The sequence below is a fragment of the Plasmodium berghei genome (genome assembly GCF_900002375.2).
Source record: "Plasmodium berghei ANKA genome assembly, chromosome: 10".
NCBI classification, from domain to species: domain Eukaryota; phylum Apicomplexa; class Aconoidasida; order Haemosporida; family Plasmodiidae; genus Plasmodium; species Plasmodium berghei.
In genome coordinates this window covers 620,928-640,123 of record NC_036168.2, presented here as the reverse complement: position 1 = coordinate 640,123, position 19,196 = coordinate 620,928, and the positions used below count along the sequence as shown (strand labels likewise).

The following is a 19,196-nucleotide window of genomic DNA, read 5'->3' as shown; positions in this document are numbered from 1 at the left end:
TGATATATATATTGTGCACCTTTATTTTAATTATATGAACTCAAATTATCAGTAATGGTGCTATTTTTTTGAAAAATATTTTTAAATTTATATTTTCATTTCGGAGCAACATTATTGTTTATAACTATTTGTAATATAAATATAAAACCTGATTTAATTTGTAAATTTTTATTTTTTTCTTTGTTAACAAAATAAAATATATATATGATAACTCTGGTGTCCTTATTTAACCTACTTTTTCTATGTTTTGTCATTTTTCTGAGATTTTAATTTGTCCTTATTTTTACTTGTCTTAGAGTATTTGTTTACAATTTGTGTTAATATATTTTCAAATGTAGATAACTGACAATTTTTTGTTAAAACAATTAATGGAGCTAATTCACAATATGGAGGTACATCAAATGTTTCAGATTTTTTATCATTTTCTATAATCTTTTCATAATCTGGCATATAAGTTTTATAAAAAAATTTTAAATTGCAAGTTGAATTTTTTTTTTTTTCATTAAAATGCTGAAAAACATGAGAAAAAATATTTTTTTTTTCCTCGTCATCTTTATTATTCTCAAAATCATTTTCAAAATTTATTTTACTTTTATTTTCGTTAGGTACTATGCTATTCATATTATTTATATTTGTTTTTATTTTACTATTAATATTAGTGTCTATATCTTTTAAATCTGTATGTAAAGATGCATTGCTTCGATATGAAAAACTTCTATAAGATTTTCTAATATTTTCAGTGGATCTTATTTGGACACATTCGTTTTCATATGTTAATAAGTTGTCTTTTGTGATATCTTCTTTTTCTTTTTTTTCAAAATTTAATTTTAATATATCTTTATTATTATATATATTTTTTCTTAAATTAGAGCTAATAGATCTAACCATATATTTTCTAGACTTATTATATGTATTAATTTTTTCTCTAAATTGTTCAAATGAGTATGATAATTCTTTTCTATAAAATTCGCTATTTATTTTTTGATTATTTTCGAATCTAAATTCTTTCAAAGAATTTAATATTGTTTCTTTATTTTTCCAATTATTCGAAAAAGAATATATTTTTTTTTCTAATGTTTCTTTCGTATTACTGATATATGCATCTTTAGATGTTAATGATTTTCCAGATTCACTAATTTTTTTTGTTGTAGGTGTGAAAATTTTTTGATTCTTTGAATCGAGATTCGTGTTAATATTCCCTATAACATTATTTTCAATTGGATTTGGAATAGTTGTATTAACACTGCTTTGACTTTCTTGTTCTTCTTTATAATTGATTAGAGGCCTGTTTAATGAATGATTCAATATATTTGGAATCGAATCAAATATATATTTTTTGTTTCCTTCTTTTTCGAGCATATTAGATGTGAGTTGCTCACTTTTTCCATTTTTCTTTAATTCTGTAACATTACTTAAGTGTTCTGATATTTTATTATTATTATTATTATCATCTTCTTCAATAATAGAAGATTTGTTAATATTTTGATTTTCTCTATTTTTGCTACTTGATTTAGTAAGTATATTTTCATCACCTTTTGACCCAGATAAATCATTTTGTTTGCTTTCATTTTTTAACTCTCTTTTATTTTCATCTAAATATTTGTTAATATGTCTTTCATATTTTTGTTGTTGTGCTTTTGCATCTTTTTCTAAAAGTTCATAATTTTGTCCGAATCCATCTTTGGCACCTGAACTAAATAAAATTTCTATACGGAATCGATTACTATCGTTTCTTTTTAGATGTTTTCTTTCCCAAACTCTGAAAACGAGATGTGACAAATAATGCAAATCTGTAACATCTCCTATACTTTTTATAGAATCATTATCAATAATATTCTGACTTATTGAATTATCTGCATTTTTTGAATGTATTAATATATTTAGTAAAGACATCATATGAGATGCAGATGTAACATAATATCTGGATCTAACCATTCTCCAAGGGGATCTAATTCCTAACCTTCTTGCATCTGTTTCTTTTAATCGTATTATATCTTCTCCATCGTCATGTACTTCACCTTCATCATGTTCATCTTGTTCTACATCTTCTAATTGTTCATTTTTTTCGATTTCTTGTTCTTGATTTTTTGCTACATTATTTGTTTCATCTTTTTTTTCTACTTTTATTTCTATTTTTTTATCCACTTCTTTATAATATGTACATTTCTTTCCTTCTTTTTCAGATTCATTAATACTTTTTTCATCTAGTTTATTGTTATTTTCTTTTACAAGTATATTATTTTGTAAAGATTGATTATTCGAATTTTTGATGTCTTGCTTTGATATACACTTGTCGCGATTTTCATTTTCAATTTGTTCGACATTTCCACATGTTTCCTTGTCAATCTCGGAATTTGATGCCTTAATATTTGATTCTTTTGTGTATAATTTTTTATTAGAATTATTCGTTGCACTTTTTCTAAAATTTTCTTTTACATTCTCAAATGTTGTATTGTTACCTTCATATTTATTAAATTCAGATCCATATTTGTCTAAAATTAAATCGGAATTTGCATCTGCACTTGTATTTCCATTAACAATATCCCTACGTTTTTCAATGGGTTCTACTTCTTTTTGATTTTTGATTTTTTTAATTTTTTGTTTTTCATTATTTTCTTTTCTGTATTTATTTTGATGAGCCCATAAATCAGAAGAATTTATAACAACTGCTTCTTTTTTATTTAAAAATTTATTAGGAAGTTCATCTTTAGTGTAATTATTATATGAATAGTTATTTATATAATTACTTGCATCTGTATCTTCACTATTCATATAATTAGAGCCCAATTTATAAATAGAATTATTAATTGCATAATTATTATTATTAGATGTACCAATATTATAATTTTTTCGATGTGGCGTGTTCATAATGTTTCTATTACTATTAGTTGAATTTTTATTCGGGAATATATTTGCGTTATTTGTATCCTGGATTTCAAAGTTATCCTTTTTGTTTGTATTTATATTCGGTTCGATAGTTCTGTTTTTATCAACATTTTGTGATTTATTTTCTCCGATTTTTATTGTGTAATTATTTTCCAGATGGCTATCAATATTATTACTATTTTCAACATGATTACTATTTTCAGCATTATTACTATTTTCAATATTATTACTATTTTCAATATTATCTGATTTTATATTTCCATTTAATTTTTCTTTATTATTATTATTACTTATTTTGTAATCGGTGCATACATTTCTAATATTGAATAAGTTTGGATTCGATTTCCTTTCCTCATTTTTTAGAGGCGAAATAAAATGATTATGTAAAAAGGCATTCTTGACAGTTCTGTTTGCATCTAAAATAGATGCATTATAAAATTTTGAACTTTTATCACCCAATATTTCAGAAGAATCTGAATTGTTACTAATCGAACATATGTGTTTATCTGTTCGAACATCATTGCATAATTGTGTATCCCCACTTGGTTTATAATCCTTTCCAATTTTCTTATCAGTATTACCTAATTTGGTAAATGGAAAACTTTCTAATAAATTTCTTTTTGCATCGTCCTTGCAAACACTAAATGGTTTTAGTGAATCGCAGTCAATCGATTCTGCGCCAAGTTCTGTTAATTTGGAAGCTGATTGTGAAGAATGTTGTTTAGGATCTTCACTACGAGCAATGGAACGAGAATGAATATAAGATATATGGTACGCATTTTTGATAGCAGTATTTCCTTTTGCATTTTTTTTATTTCTGTCTTCTTCATCTCTATAATAAGTTACATCATGTATAAGTTTTCGAAGTAATTTCCCAACAATATTAACTCCGATTTTAACCTTTTCTTCAGGTGTAATGCCATATTCTGCTTGTGATATAAAATTTGCTAAAGGTTCGATTAAATTATATATTTCAAAAGCTTTATCAAGCCCACTCCCTAAATAAGAATGATGATGTATCAAATCAAATCGAACATTATCTACAATATCTGGAATTTTAGAAGTATCATATTTATTTATATTTTTTTTATACCACATTTTTGTTAACGATTTCCATCTAACTTGTATTTCATGTAAAATATCAATGACATATAATGCATATTGATCATAAGGAAATAAATTTAACCATTTCTGCACTTCTTGATTTAAGCTTTTTAAAAATTCATAAATAGTTTTTCTAATTCTTTCCATAAGTTCATAAAAGTTTGATATCTTTTTTAAAGATTCTCTAAATCCTCTGGAATATTTCCCACATGTTAATTTTTTTAATAATTCATCATCAATATCTTTGTTTTCATTTAAAATATTGTCAATATAACTTTTACAGTTCGTTCTTTCTATGCTTGGACTATTATCATCTAATAAGCTATGTGCTTTTGAATTTCTTATAACCATAGCTACTAATATAGGTGTTAATTCGCCATCTAAGTCAAGAAATCCTTTTGTAAAAGCAGCAGATGTTATTTGACATCTACCTTCGTCTGATGTAAATATTTTAAAATCATGTCTAAAAGTTGAATGTAATCTTAATAGACCATCTGAATCGCCTGGATATAAAGTTGCTCGAAATCTTTTTCCTAAATTTTCGGATTGTCTCCTTCCCATTCTGGTTAATTCTCCACCCCATTTTGCTACTAATAATATTTTTGTTACTATAATTTTATCATTTATAACTTCAAAGTCGATTGGTTTTAGTTGGATTTTTCTATTTATTCCAGTAAACCCATCTCCCCTTTCTAAAATTTTATATAATGTTTTATGATTTTCAATCATAACTTCATATTCTGTACGTTTTGCTTCTAATTCGGCCAAATCATTATCATCCCTAATTTGATCAGCATGCTCATTATAATTGTTATGAATATTAATTATTTCATCTTTTATATGTTTGTATTCTTTTTCAATTTCATTTAATATTATATTATTTCTTAGGAAAAGATCTTGTAATTCTTCTGGGGATTTGAATTTTATTTGTTTTTTTGTATAACTTTTTTGTAAATTACATTTTCTTTCTTCATCATTTTGAGAATTACTTTTTATGGCTGTTGAAGTATGATCAATAGAAATAGATAAATTAATATTTTGTTTTTTTATGGATTCTTCTTGTTTTTCTATATAATTATAAGATATATTTTTTTCTAAATATGTCTTATTTAAATTTGCACAATTAGAACCGTTTTTATTTAACATATCATAATTGTAAGGAGTAGAAGAATTATTTAAATGTATTGTGCTACTTAAACTGTTAGATGCAATACCACTACCAGTTGTACTAATCCCTGTCGAACCATCATGTGTAACTTTATTATCAATTAAGTTATATAAACTATCATCATTATTAAAATATTCTAAAAATAAAGTTTTATTTGTTATAAATTTCATTTTTTGTTTTGGTTTTCTATCTCCATGCCTCATAACAATAATCACAGAACATAATTCTTCATGATGTGAACAATGCAAATCATCAGGTTGCCTAAAAGTTTTTCTTAAAACTTCTTCTTCATTTTCAATACTATACCAATTATCAGCTAAATCTCGTGGTATTATATTATATTTTTCTTCTAATTTTGCTAAAAACATAGCTCTTAATATATGTGCGCAATCATTATAATATTTTATATTTCCTTTAACAAAAGACCATCCATTTACATCACATACAAATGGACCATTGGCTGTTCTTAAAATATCAAATCCACAAACTGTTTGTTGAAATGCTTCAACAATTCTATACGCAATTATTTTTTCTGCTTCAGATAATATAACAGCATATCTAACTTCTTTTCCTTCAGATGTTCTACATACTTTTCCATCTAATGCAGGCGATTTTCGTGCTTCTGCATGTGCAAACATTTGACCAACTGTATAAACTTTTATATCGGTTCCAAATGTAGATAAAAATTCTTCATATATATATGTACCATTAGTTCGAACTTGATGTATATCAGGACAATATTCGCTACTTCGATCTTTTATTTTTCGAAATAATTTTTTACATCCTCCTCCTGTGTTTTTAGGATAATAAATCCAATTATTATGATTATCTGCATTTATTGGTTTTTCTATAAATGGTTTATTTAATCTTATATTATCATAAACAATATAATCATAATATTCTTCAAAAATGTGCTCTCCTCTTTTTACTGTATCATGATCAACAACCACATAATTCGCATGTGGAACTTTCCATTTTTTTAACTCTTCATATACTTGTAATCTCGATCTTAATATTAATTGTTTTTCTAAATTATTTAATGTTATAGGATTATATTTTTTCACATATTCGATGGCTTTTTTTAATGGAAACCCATATGAATAAAATGCTATTAAACAATCTACAATTGGCCAACAATCTATATCTTGATTTAATATAACATCTTCTTTAAATTTTATTATATTAAAATCTCCACTTTTAGCTAGCCGTTTTAATATACATTCCATAGGTGCACTTTCTACTTTACTTTCCATAGCGCATACACCCAAAGTGAACTTTTTTATAATTTCACAATCATCTTTTGATACATTTTCAAAAAGTTTATCTTCATCCAATGATCCACCATGTTTTCGTGGCGTCATTATGTATAATAGCTAATTGAAAAATCTTTAAAATAATAAAAAGTGCTAAGAAAGTTCACTTATATTTCGTTCCTTTTTTATCAAACTAACTATTTCGAATATAGAGAATCGTATTCATATTCCTTTTCAAAGTAAAGTCACTATTTCCATTTCCACGAAAAAGAAAAAAATAATCTTTGCACATGCAAATAAGGTTTCTTTATATATATGATGATTTATCAACTTTTTGTGAAATCATATCAAAATAGTAAAATAAAAATGGGGGGGGGAAATGTGGAATACAAGATAGTTGCATTACCATTACATTTGCATGCGGATATCCAAACAGTTTTATTTATTATGATGGACGTTTTTTTTCGTGCATTGAAGAAAACCCTCAAAAAATAAATGTAAAAAGTAAAATTTTATAAATAGAAAAAATGATATTGCATAGTATAGTCTTGATCGTGCATAAATTACATATGTAGAGATTTTATGGAAAAATCACATGAATTAATGATATAAACAACTTTTCATCAAAAATTATATTTTTTTATTAAATTTAAATTTGGTATACACATATGCGAAATTTATTCATGTTTTTATCACCAATTGTACATATATATATGCTGATTTTCAATATATGCTGGCGCATTATTCAATATGCTAATATAATATACTTACCTTTCTTTAGAATATTCTACATTAATAATGTTCCCCATTTTTTGGTAATTTAACTATTATATTTTATTTTTATTTAAAACTTAGTGGATTTTTTTCATTTTTGAAGGGGGAAACGCATATATATAAAAATGTTACAATAATACATTTTAACTTTTTTTTATATATTTAATTTTTTTTGTATAATTTTATCTTCCTTTTTTTTTTCATATTACACTCTACAAATATATGGCGTGATGTTTTTGTTCTTCCTTTTCTAATCCATTTTTTTTAATTCCTGTAATGTACCCATATATATATGAATTATTTATCTCTATTTTTATCTGTCAATAGTTATTCCACTTTTTTTTAGTAAACAACTCACTAAATTTACCATTTCATGGATCAGTTTGACATGTACGGACATGTGAATAATGTTCATAGACATTTTATTCTGATAATGTGCTGGATTATTAATTATAATTTTTTAAGTTAATACAAATTTCTCCGAAAAAATGAACTTTTTTGGGGTTGCCAAAATAAAATAAATATGCTTGATCATGCACACATAAACATACAATAATAGAGGGGAAATATATAGAAATGCAAATTTTTAAAATAAAAAAAATATGAAGGAATATAATAAAATATTATTTTTAGAAAAACCAGATATCGATCAAATAAATAATAATATAGAGAATAGCAAATTAGTATTATGCATATGTATCAGTGATAATGAATCGATATCCTTAATACCACCATCTTATTATTATGTACATGCTCATAGGTATATGTATTTATCTAATATAATCCCCAAATGTTTAGAATATTTTAAATCGTTTATTTTGCCTTTTTATGGTAATACATTTGGAGTATATTTTGAATGCACAGGGAAAAGTGGGAAAAAAAAAAAAAAAAAAAAAATAAATAGTAACGATAATATATTTAATGATGATTCGAATATAAACAAAAGTGATGATATAAATAATTTTGATGATTATATAAGTGAAGAAAAAATAATACTTGATTGGAGATTACCTATAGGAGTATTGTTTGATATATATTGTGATATCGACGATGATGACGACTATTTTATTAACAGGCAGGTAAAAACAAATAAAAATTGGAAATTTTGTTCAAATAATGAATTATTTTATGAACATGTAAATATTTTAAAAGTACAAACAGATCAAATAAATGATACTAATAATTTTAAAGAAGATAAATCAAATGATGTAAATGTGACAGAAAGTTCTTTAAATAAAAATTTAGGAGAATTTTCTACAAACCTTAATTCAAAAGGGGATGAAAATAATGATAATACCACAACAAATATTTCTAATAATAACCAAAAGGATGATGATAAATGTAACCGAAATGATCTGGACAATATTAACGACGAAGCTAGCTATAATGCATTCATAAAAAAAAAAAATATAATAAATAAAAAAAAACAAGATATTATCGATTATAAATCTGATAAAAAATTAGATGAATTTAAAGAAAAGAATTCTAAAGATGAAAATTTAAAAACATATTCTCATGAATTATTCAAATCTTTATTAGAATTTGATAAAGAAAATAATAACAATACAAAAGAATGTGTAAATCCCCAAAATGATAATTATAAATATTATAATTTAATTAGAAGGAATGAGATAAACAATGATTGGTATGAAAAAAAATTCAAACAAATATCATATAAAAATATTCCCTGGAAATTAATACTAAATTTTAAAGGAAAAGAAGAATATTATGCACACATGAAAAACCAAGAAAATTTTAATAACATAAGCAATGGTAAATGTAACAGTTGCGTACCTTTATATAGAGGAGTTAAAGATTTTGAAAATTATATAATAAACGAATTAAAAAAATCAAATTATATTTTAAACAAAAATAATAGACTATTGCACACATTGCCAAGAAAAACCGAAGAACAACTTTTACAAAATTTAACTAATTTTAACATAAAAAAAATATGTCCTTTGTATAGAGAATGTATCGATTATAATATGATAATTTTTTTAGAGAATTTTTATTCAGAATATATTAAGCCATGGGAAATGGGGAATTCAGAAAAAAGTAAGTTTTCTGATAAGTTGGATAACAAAGAATACGAAAAAGGAGTGAATAAAATTTATAATACTGAAAAAATAATTAAAGAAGTTCCAATTATTATACACATATATGGCCCACCATATAATAAAATACAAACAAAATTCCCATTGTTTAAAATTACATATTCTAAATATAATGAAAATAGTATCGAAGAAATTGTAGCGTATACTTTAGGTGATTTACTGCATGTGAATTTTCCCACTTTTTTTAGAAAAATTAAAAAAAAAGAAAAAATTAGCCCAAAAAATCGCGAAAAAAATGATGGCAGTGTGAATAATGTAAATTTAAAAAAGGAATTCTCTGAAAATCAAGAAATAAATTCAGATGATAAAGAACATATAGACAACATCCCTTTAAAAGGACAAAATGTTTTTTACCATATTGAGGATGAATATATTATTTTTTGTCCTTACATGCTCATAATAATTAATGGGATACAAATTCCATTAAAATCTCCTTTATATTGGCTTTTTTCAAATTTTTCACATTTCGATAATTTTCTTCATATTATCCTACGCATCACTTCCTATTAAGTATTGATAAAATGAGAAAAAAAAGAGGATGTGTAAAAAAATATTAATTTATCATTCATAAAATAATATATATATATATATGATAAAACGCATCTTATGTGCTTAGAGTTTTTTTTCATACAAACAGAATAACATTAATTATACATTTTGTGTAGACATATAACATGATATGCACATAAGATATTTTGATTAATAATTTTATTTCTACATTTGTTCAAATAAAAAAAAGTTTATATACAAAAAATAATCTTGTACATTTATTTTATAAACATTTTTTAACTTCGAATTATAAGAAGCTTGTTAATATATATTATATTAATCTAAATAAAATACTAAAACATAATTTTTTTTAGAAAAATAGCGAAGCGCTATATGTCTTAATAAAAGGCATTTCGACCCTTTTACGCAAAACTGAAACATCATTGAAAAAAAAAAATAATAAAAAATAACAAACTAATAAAAATTATGATCTTCACCTTAAATAACATGCTAAAAAGGCACTAAACCCTGAATAATATTATTTTTAAAGATTTATTGAAAAAAAATGTGTGAAGTGTTGTACAAAAAAATAAAAGAAACAGAATGTGAATCTAATTTACATGTATCAAACAATAAGGTACTATTTGATTGGATATATAAAGTAATAAAATATGGAATACCAGTACCGAGTTCATATTATTCAAACGAAAAAATTGTAGATAAAGAAACAAATAGATATGTATTGACAGAATATATATATGATGCTGATAATATAATATATAAAGTTGAAGCGCATACAAAAATAAAATTAGAAAAAATTGTAAATATGAGGGTAAAATGTTTGGATGAAGAATACTTAATTAATAATGAAGTAGAAAAACTATATTTAGATGATAAATATAATGAATTAGATTCCATACAAATATACATATCATACAATAATTTTTCAAATGTATGGAATGACGATACTATGCAATATTTTGTTAAATGCTATAATGACAATAATTTTAAAACACATATACATATTTTAGAAAAAGAAGAATTTGGTTATGATATTCAAATAGAATTATATGAAATACCAAAAGATCCAATTAAGTCTTTTTTAATTTCTAACCATTTATCAAGAATTCGAGAAGCTTTATTGTCTGGCCCTTTTATGCATTTTTTTTTAACAAAAATTAATTTGTCCGAAAATATTTTACAAAAATTTATTATTAGAAAAAATGAAGTTATATATATAGCTAAAATTGATAGTTGTGTATTTATTATTATTTCGATACATTATAAAGATATATATGACAAATATGTAGTTTTAGGTTTGTGCAAAAATATCCATTTTGTTACTAAAACAATGGATTTATCTGGAAACTTAGATTGCACATTTTATTCGAATTTCCCATCTCATTTAATAAGTTCTGATTTGTTTATTTACAATAAGAATGAGGATAAAAATAATTACGATACTGTTATAATTGAATGTGATAAAAAAAAAGAAAACACCGATGAAAATGTTGAGGAAAATACCGAAAAAAATCTTGGAGAATATATTTCAACCTATAAACAATTACAAACACATAGTGCTACATGTGAAGAAAATGATACATCAAAATTCCCGAATGTTGGATTTATATCAATAAAAGTGGATGCCAAATTATTTAATAATTGTAAAGAGTTTTCAGAATTAATTAAAATAGCTAGTAGGATATCTCATATTATTGTTTCTTTCAGGGAATTTCTAAACAACTCTCTGGTCCTATATCGAATTAAGCAAAGACGAAGTGGTTAATTTTGTGAAATTATAGATAACAATATGTGTATATTTTATTTAATAATTTATAATTAATTGTTGCTTTATTCTTACATATTATTCCAATTTAAAAAACGTTAATTTAAAGAAATATCATTGTTTGTTCAGGTAATGTACTAGCCATTGAAGGGTGACCAATTTGTATTACTTGGTCATATTTGTGTTTTTTTTTTTTTCGAAAATTACGCGTTTTTTTCATTTCATCGAATTTTTTAACTTAAAAAAATATAGCTTATTTTATTATATTTATTTATTTACAGTTTTGAAGTAACAAATATGTATTCATATATAATCACATGATGATTGTATGTATGTAAATAAGTTTATTAAAAAAACAGGAAGCTAGCTATTTATTTTTCACATTTTTTTTTTATCTAAGCTAGCTTAATTCCTAATTTTGTTTCGTATACAGCTAAATATGGTGAAAGGGAATAAAAAAATAAAATAAATTTGATGAGCATATTCTGATTTTTTCCTATTTATATTTCCTTTTGAAATATGGAGAAATTACATATTGTGAGTTGGAATGTAAATGGCTGGAAGAAAAGTTGTGAAATAATAAAAAAAAATGGAATGAGTATAGAAAGTTTTTTAGAAAAGTTAGATATAGATATATTATGTTTACAAGAAACAAAAACTAATGATGGGGTTATTGAATATGAACCAAATGTGTTAAATGCACATTCAGATAAATATGAAACATATTGGAATTGCTGTATAAAAAAGGAAAATAGTAATAAAGTAAATAAAGGGTATTCAGGACTATCTATTTTTGTAAATAAAAAAATACAAACAATTTGTTCATCACGCAATCCTTTTAAGAATTTTTTTTTTTCTATAAAAGATATATCAAAATATTCATTTTTTGTGGGAAAAAAATATCAAATAGACAAATCAGCTATTTCATTTTACTTACCAAATGATACTAAATATATTAGCAATTTAAATGAACTTGAAAATAATGTGAATAATTTTTTTGGAGAAGGAAGATTATTAATAACTGTTCATAAACAATTTATTATTGTTAATACTTATATTCCATATTCAGGTTATAGATATGAAAAATTAGATTACAAAATGATGTTTTTGCATATGTTAAGAGCAAAGTTAATTCAGCTTAGAATAAGTACAGGTTTACCTATAATACTCCTTGGTGATTTGAATATATCATTTCGAAATTTGGATGTACATTTTCTTAGCAATTATATAAATTTACATGACTTGTTAATAAAAATTGATAGTTTTGACTTAAAAGAAAATATAAAAAATAAAATTCGTAATGCTTTACCTATTATCATAAAAACTTTGGAAAATACAGAAAATTTTATTATAAAAAAACAAAAAAATACACAAAACATTGAATCATATCATTTATTTTTAAATTTTAATGGTAATGTTAAAAAGATAGGCTCAAATTTCACATCGCCTGAAGAAATTTATTTCCTTTTTTCTTTAGACCCATTTTATGTGGATGATAAATATAGTCATTTTCCAAAGGAATATTATTTTTATTTAGATAACGATGTTAGTGAATTGAATGCTCAAACAAAAACTAGAGAGCCAAACATGTCAAATATCACGAGTAATGATAATGAAAATAATTGGGAAATGAATTTGAATATTCATATTGAAGAAAATAATATTGTGTGGGATAAAAATTTCAAACAAAATTACACCGTCTTTTTGTCGAATGCTGAAAAAATGCATAAAAATCGTGAACAAAATAAATTTTACAAAATACCCAATCTTGAAAATAAGTTGGAGAATGAGGCACATATAAACAGTAATGATAATAATCTAAGAAATAAAATTTTGAATAGCAAAAAAATATTGTGTAAATATGAATTTAAACATTGCACCATTAATGATAAATATATTGTTAAAAAAAAAAATGGAATTTATTTAAAATACATAAATGAAATATTTTTATCTTTAAATATTATTCTTTCAAAAGAAAATTTAATAAATATCGCAAATAATATTGGCTATACATCCCCAGAATGTTGTAATGATTTTGTAAATACATTAATTTGTGAAGACAATATGATTGATATATTTTCTTATTTATATCCAGACATGAATGGAAAGTTTACATGTTGGGATACATATAAACAAAATAGAATAACAAATAAAGGATCTAGAATTGATTATATATTTGTTGACAGAATTTTATTTGAAATGTTTATAAAAAAATATAACCATTTATATGATTCTCCAATAATTTTAACTAAAGACTTAAAGGAATTATTAAAACAAGTAAAAACAGAAAAAGATGTTACTTTAAACATCTATAATGATAAAACTGGAAAAAAAAAAATTCAAAGTATAAATTATGCTAATGCATTAAACCAATTGAGTAATACTGATATATTGAATTCTATCACTTTTAACGGGTTATATGCTAATTATTTTAACAAAATTAAAAGGAAAAAAAAACAAATAAAATCAGGAAAAAATATTAATAATGATTTTATATATGATGAAGATAATAATGATAAAGAACTTTTTGAATTTCAATTTAAACTTATAAGTTATATTGGATTTATTTATACATTCCCTAAACTAAGTGATCATATAGCAGTTAATTGTACTCTTTCTTTTGAAACTGAAAATAAACAAGAAAATAAACAAAATTTCCAAATATGTTGTTCATATTATGGTATATTTCTTATCAAAATATGTACATCAGTTTATCAATACATTACATATTTACCATTGTTTTTAACATCGCCACAACTTTTTTCTTTATCTTCTTCTAAATTGTTAAATTGTGTTCATAAGTATAATAAAAATTGTTACAATATTATTGAAACACAACCACATAAAAGAACAAAAAAAATTACACAATATTTTCAAATTCAAAAAAAAAAAACATAAACAACTTTTTTGGTAAACCCGTTTTCACAATGAACATATGTATACCGATCTATTTGGTGGTACATGTATCAATGTATATTTTTTTTTTTTTTGAGTTTCTATAAGCTTGGTTCGATATTTTATTTGCACACTCAATGCCCTCTTTCATATATATACACTTGCATATGAACGAATTGAATAAATATTGTGCACATTATTCGTATACACTTGTTTATGTGGATCGGAATATATAAACCTAAGGCAGTTATGTAAATTCAAATTAAAAATTGTAGAATATTCTAAACTCACCTTTTTTTGAAATAATAATACATTCTAAAATTTCAAAAAATATTAAATAAAAAAAAAAAAAATATATATAAAACATCATTATGGACTTTGCAACTCATAAAATTTGTATCTTTCCCCTCAGTTTTTTCCGTTTGTTTATTTTCTTATATTTTAGCTTTTGAACAATTCTCATATTTCATCAAATATATGCTTTATATATAGCTTATACATTTTAATATAATTTATTTTTTATATTGTGCATTATTTCCGTGTAAAATTATTAAAATTGGGAAAAAAAACGAAAGAACAAGGATATGAAGAAAAAAGGAAATATAATTGAGGGTTCGGTTCCATTTGTAAGTAAATAAGAAAAGATACTGTTAGGGGAGAATTACATATTTTGATAATTAGAATAATTCCCAAAAAAAAAAAAGTAAAAAAATATTAAATAAAAAAATATTATGATTTTATTTTTGGTCATTTTTTTTTGTATTGTTTTAATTTCCAATGCAAATGGACTGGTTAAAAAAAATCACATGAAACGTGTAACATCAGGTAATTAACAAAAAAAACAAATATCTATACAATCACTTATATAAGCAGTACATTCAGAAAATTCTCTTTTTTTTTTTTTTACATTCCAAAATAAAACAGTATACATAACTTTCCTTTCTATAACGATTGTTACTTTTGTGTGCAAAAATGTTTAATGTATTATTTTTTATGAGAAAGATGATATTTTGTCACAACTCAATGTTAAGTGAAATTTATGAACTGTTAATACAACAGGACTATGTATATTAATATTTATGAACATGGTCATATATATCTAGAGATGTGCATAATATTTGATATATATTTTTTTGTTTCATTTTATAGGATTCATTACCAATGAATTTGTTACAGGGTCTTATTCAGCATGTCGAGGTAGTAAACTAAAATATAAATTAGTATAAAATTGCATTTGTATGTTCATTTAGTATATGGTTAGCCAGATTATTATCTAAAGATAAAAACACAATGTTTACATGTTTTTTTTTTTTCAATTTGTGGATATTTCTTGTATTTCTTTATTATATTGAGCAGGTAAAGGAAAACTAAAAAACAGCCAAAACTATGGATACAATTTTAACAAGCCATTAGAACATAAAATAGAGGAAATGAAAGAAAATGTCATATCGAAAAATAAAGATCAACATGAGTTTTTACAAGCCTTTGAAGAAGTATTAACATCTTTAAAACCTGTTTTTAAAAAAAATATTATTTATTTAGGGGTGTTAGAAAATATATCTGAACCAGAAAGAATTATACAATTTCGCGTTCCATGGATAAATGATAATGGCGAACATAAAATAAACAGAGGATTTAGAGTTCAATATAGTTCTGTGTTAGGGCCATATAAAGGTGGTTTGAGATTTCACCCAACTGTTAATTTAAGTGTTATAAAATTTCTAGGATTTGAACAAATCTTTAAAAATAGTTTAACTACATTACCGATGGGTGGAGGAAAAGGAGGATCTGATTTTGATCCAAAAGGAAAATCAGAAAATGAAATTTTAAGATTTTGTCAATCATTTATGGATAATTTATTTAGATATATCGGACCTAATACGGATATACCAGCAGGGGATATCGGAGTAGGTTCAAGAGAAATTGGATATTTATTTGGAAAATATAAAAAATTAAAAAATAAATTTGAAGGTGTATTGACTGGAAAAAATATAAAATGGGGTGGAAGTAATATTAGATCCGAAGCTACTGGATATGGTGTTGCTTATTTTGCAGAAAATGCATTAAATAATATGAATGACAACTTAAAAGATAAAACATGTGTAGTTAGTGGAAGTGGCAATGTTGCACAATATTTAGTAGAAAAATTAATTGAAAAAGGGTCAAAGGTATTAACTATGAGTGATAGTAGTGGCTATATATTAGAACCAAATGGTTTTACAAAAGAACAATTAAAATATATTATGGAAATAAAAAATATTAAACGAGAAAGAATAAAAGAATATTTAAAATATTCTAAAACAGCCAAATTTTTTGAGAATGAAAAACCATGGAATGTACCTTGTGATATTGTATTTCCGTGTGCAACTCAAAATGAAATTACCGAAAATGATGCTGACTTGTTAATAAAAAATAATTGTAAGTTATTAGTGGAAGGCGCAAATATGCCTACACATATAAAAGCCATGCATAAATTAAAAGAAAATAAAATATTAATATGCCCATCAAAAGCTGCTAATGCAGGAGGGGTAGCAGTAAGTGGATTAGAAATGAGCCAAAATTCCATGAGATTGCAGTGGAGTTCTGAAGAAACAGATCAAAAGCTGCAAAAAATTATGAGAAATATTTATGAACAATGTTGTGATGCATCTCAAAAATATACGGGTGAAACAGATTTAGTTGCAGGGGCAAACATCGCAGGGTTTTTAAAAGTTGCTGATTCGTTCATCGAGCAAGGGGGTTTATAGTTCCATTGGGTATAAACAATTAGTTTCACACATATTCATGTGTTTATTATATTTTTATGCACTGTGCATGTGAATTTAAACTTTTTTCATTTTTTTTTTTATAATTTATACGCATATACCATTTTTAAGTAATTAAAAGTTGCGATTTTATTTTACATTGGTGTGCTTGCAATATATTGCACTATTTCCACACTATTTGTTACTACATTCTATCCATTTCCTAACTTTTTTTTCATCGATATTTACCTTAACGGTACATGTTTTTTAAGCCGTTTTCACCTTAAAGGGCTAGTCAAAAAAATATATGCATGACCATGTACATGCGTATTTGTGTGCACACACCCTATAACATTAATAATTTATTATTAATTACATCCTATTGCCAATAATAAATTGAGAAAATCCAACCTTATAATTAAAAAATATTAATTATTATTTCTTTCTTTTTTCAATATTCTTGTTTTTTTGGCATTATGGGCATTATCACGTTCAAGGATTTCGCTAAAATGGACAGCCCATTATTATCTCGACACACCTATACATATATAAGGAGGGGGAAAACGGTGAATATATATATTTTTTCTCGTTTTTTGGCGTTTTTTTTTCCAGTTTAAGCACAAAATAAAACAAAATTTGTTGAAAAAAATGTTTGACTTAATTATGCAAAGAAAAAACGAGTAAAGTAAGCATTTGGTAAATGTGCATATATATATGTATAATATTATATGTATTATTTTTTTTGTTCCATATGTGCTTTAAATTGTTTTTCAAAGGTTTCCACATTATGCAATAAAATTTTAGACACATATTATGCACATACAAAATAAGATATTCTAGAAATATTCCTCAATTTAATATTAATTATGTTATGAAGATAAAATATAATTATATATTTGCCTAAAGTAGGTCACATAAAAGTTAAATATATTTCGAAAAAAAAAAACATAAAAATACAATATGGAAGAAAACGAAAGGGAAATAAAAGATGATAATAAACATGTATATCATGAAAATGTAAATGGGATAGTGAATATGAAAAAAGATATCAGTGATCCAGAAAAATTATATCGATCCAAAATAGTAAATAAAAATGTAAAAGAAAGTGTAATGTCAGATAATATAAATACGATAACAATTGAAAAAATTACAAATATTCCAAATGTAATATTTAAAGAAATAATAAAAGAACATAACAAAGAAGAAGGAAAAAAAATATTTACAGAATATATTGTAAAAAATAACATAAATGGTATAGAAAAACAAAATAGTAAAATAACAAAACCGTATAATGATATATCGATTGATAAAATAAGACAAGAAATATATCACAAAGAAATAAAAAAATATATTCCAAAAGGTACTGAATTAATTGTTAAGAAAACTTTAAAAATACCTAAAATAAAACCAAAATATGTTGAAGTTCCTGTACCTATATATACACCTTGCTATATTGAAGTCCCAATACCTATACAATATATTCCAGTACCTAAGGATGAATTTAAAGAACATTTTATATGTGGTGTGTTAAATGTTGATAATATATCAAAATATCCAAATGTATATAATCCAGATAATAATAAAGAAATAAACAATAATAAAGATAATGATAAATCTTTTTTTTTTAATTTAAAACGCGCATTAAGTATTATTTTTCCATGTGCACAAATATGTAACTAATTTAATCTCATTTTCGACATTTTATATATGTATTGCTTTGGAGAAATATGTGCCCATTTAAAGGTTATTATAAAAATTTTCCATACAATTTCATCTGCTGTTATATTTTTAATTTGTCTTTTATTTTTAAAGTTTCATATGATATTTCATAATGAGCATACACTGACATGTGTAGAAAATGTATAGAAATACACGGATAGCAGATGATAAAATTTAGTTAAAAAAAAAAAAATAGGATTATCATACAAGTATATTTTACAAATGACCATAAAAAATATATACTAAAATATATTGCTTGTA

The 19,196-nt window shown here is 23.9% G+C and overlaps 6 protein-coding genes across 6 annotated transcripts; 5 read left to right on the top strand and 1 right to left on the bottom strand.

The window, feature by feature from the left end:
• Window positions 1-240: 240 nt before the first annotated feature.
• Window positions 241-6,519, bottom strand: PBANKA_1014400 (acid phosphatase, putative; the record flags this gene model as incomplete). Its single annotated transcript, XM_034565225.1, has 1 exon — window positions 241-6,519. One exon carries the CDS (start codon window positions 6,517-6,519, stop codon window positions 241-243), a length of 6,279 nt encoding a protein of 2,092 aa, XP_034421943.1.
• A 1,268-nt stretch (window positions 6,520-7,787) lies between these two features.
• Window positions 7,788-9,812, top strand: PBANKA_1014300 (autophagy protein 5, putative; the record flags this gene model as incomplete). The annotated part of the gene is made up of 1 exon (XM_034565224.1): window positions 7,788-9,812. The coding sequence occupies one exon, from the start codon at window positions 7,788-7,790 to the stop codon at window positions 9,810-9,812; it is 2,025 nt and encodes a 674-aa protein (XP_034421942.1).
• A 544-nt stretch (window positions 9,813-10,356) lies between these two features.
• Window positions 10,357-11,577, top strand: PBANKA_1014200 (conserved Plasmodium protein, unknown function; the record flags this gene model as incomplete). The annotated part of the gene is made up of 1 exon (XM_034565223.1): window positions 10,357-11,577. One exon carries the CDS (start codon window positions 10,357-10,359, stop codon window positions 11,575-11,577), a length of 1,221 nt encoding a protein of 406 aa, XP_034421941.1.
• Window positions 11,578-12,096: 519 nt separating this feature from the next.
• Window positions 12,097-14,475, top strand: PBANKA_1014100 (endonuclease/exonuclease/phosphatase family protein, putative; the record flags this gene model as incomplete). Its single annotated transcript, XM_034565222.1, has 1 exon — window positions 12,097-14,475. One exon carries the CDS (start codon window positions 12,097-12,099, stop codon window positions 14,473-14,475), a length of 2,379 nt encoding a protein of 792 aa, XP_034421940.1.
• Window positions 14,476-15,203: 728 nt separating this feature from the next.
• On the top strand, window positions 15,204-17,219 carry PBANKA_1014000 (NADP-specific glutamate dehydrogenase, putative; the record flags this gene model as incomplete). The annotated part of the gene is made up of 3 exons (XM_034565221.1): window positions 15,204-15,297; window positions 15,622-15,669; window positions 15,829-17,219. The coding sequence occupies 3 exons, from the start codon at window positions 15,204-15,206 to the stop codon at window positions 17,217-17,219; spliced, it is 1,533 nt and encodes a 510-aa protein (XP_034421939.1).
• A 957-nt stretch (window positions 17,220-18,176) lies between these two features.
• PBANKA_1013900 (PhIL1 interacting protein PIP3, putative) lies at window positions 18,177-18,896 on the top strand (the record flags this gene model as incomplete). The annotated part of the gene is made up of 1 exon (XM_034565220.1): window positions 18,177-18,896. The coding sequence occupies one exon, from the start codon at window positions 18,177-18,179 to the stop codon at window positions 18,894-18,896; it is 720 nt and encodes a 239-aa protein (XP_034421938.1).
• Between the last annotated feature and the right edge of the window lie 300 nt (window positions 18,897-19,196).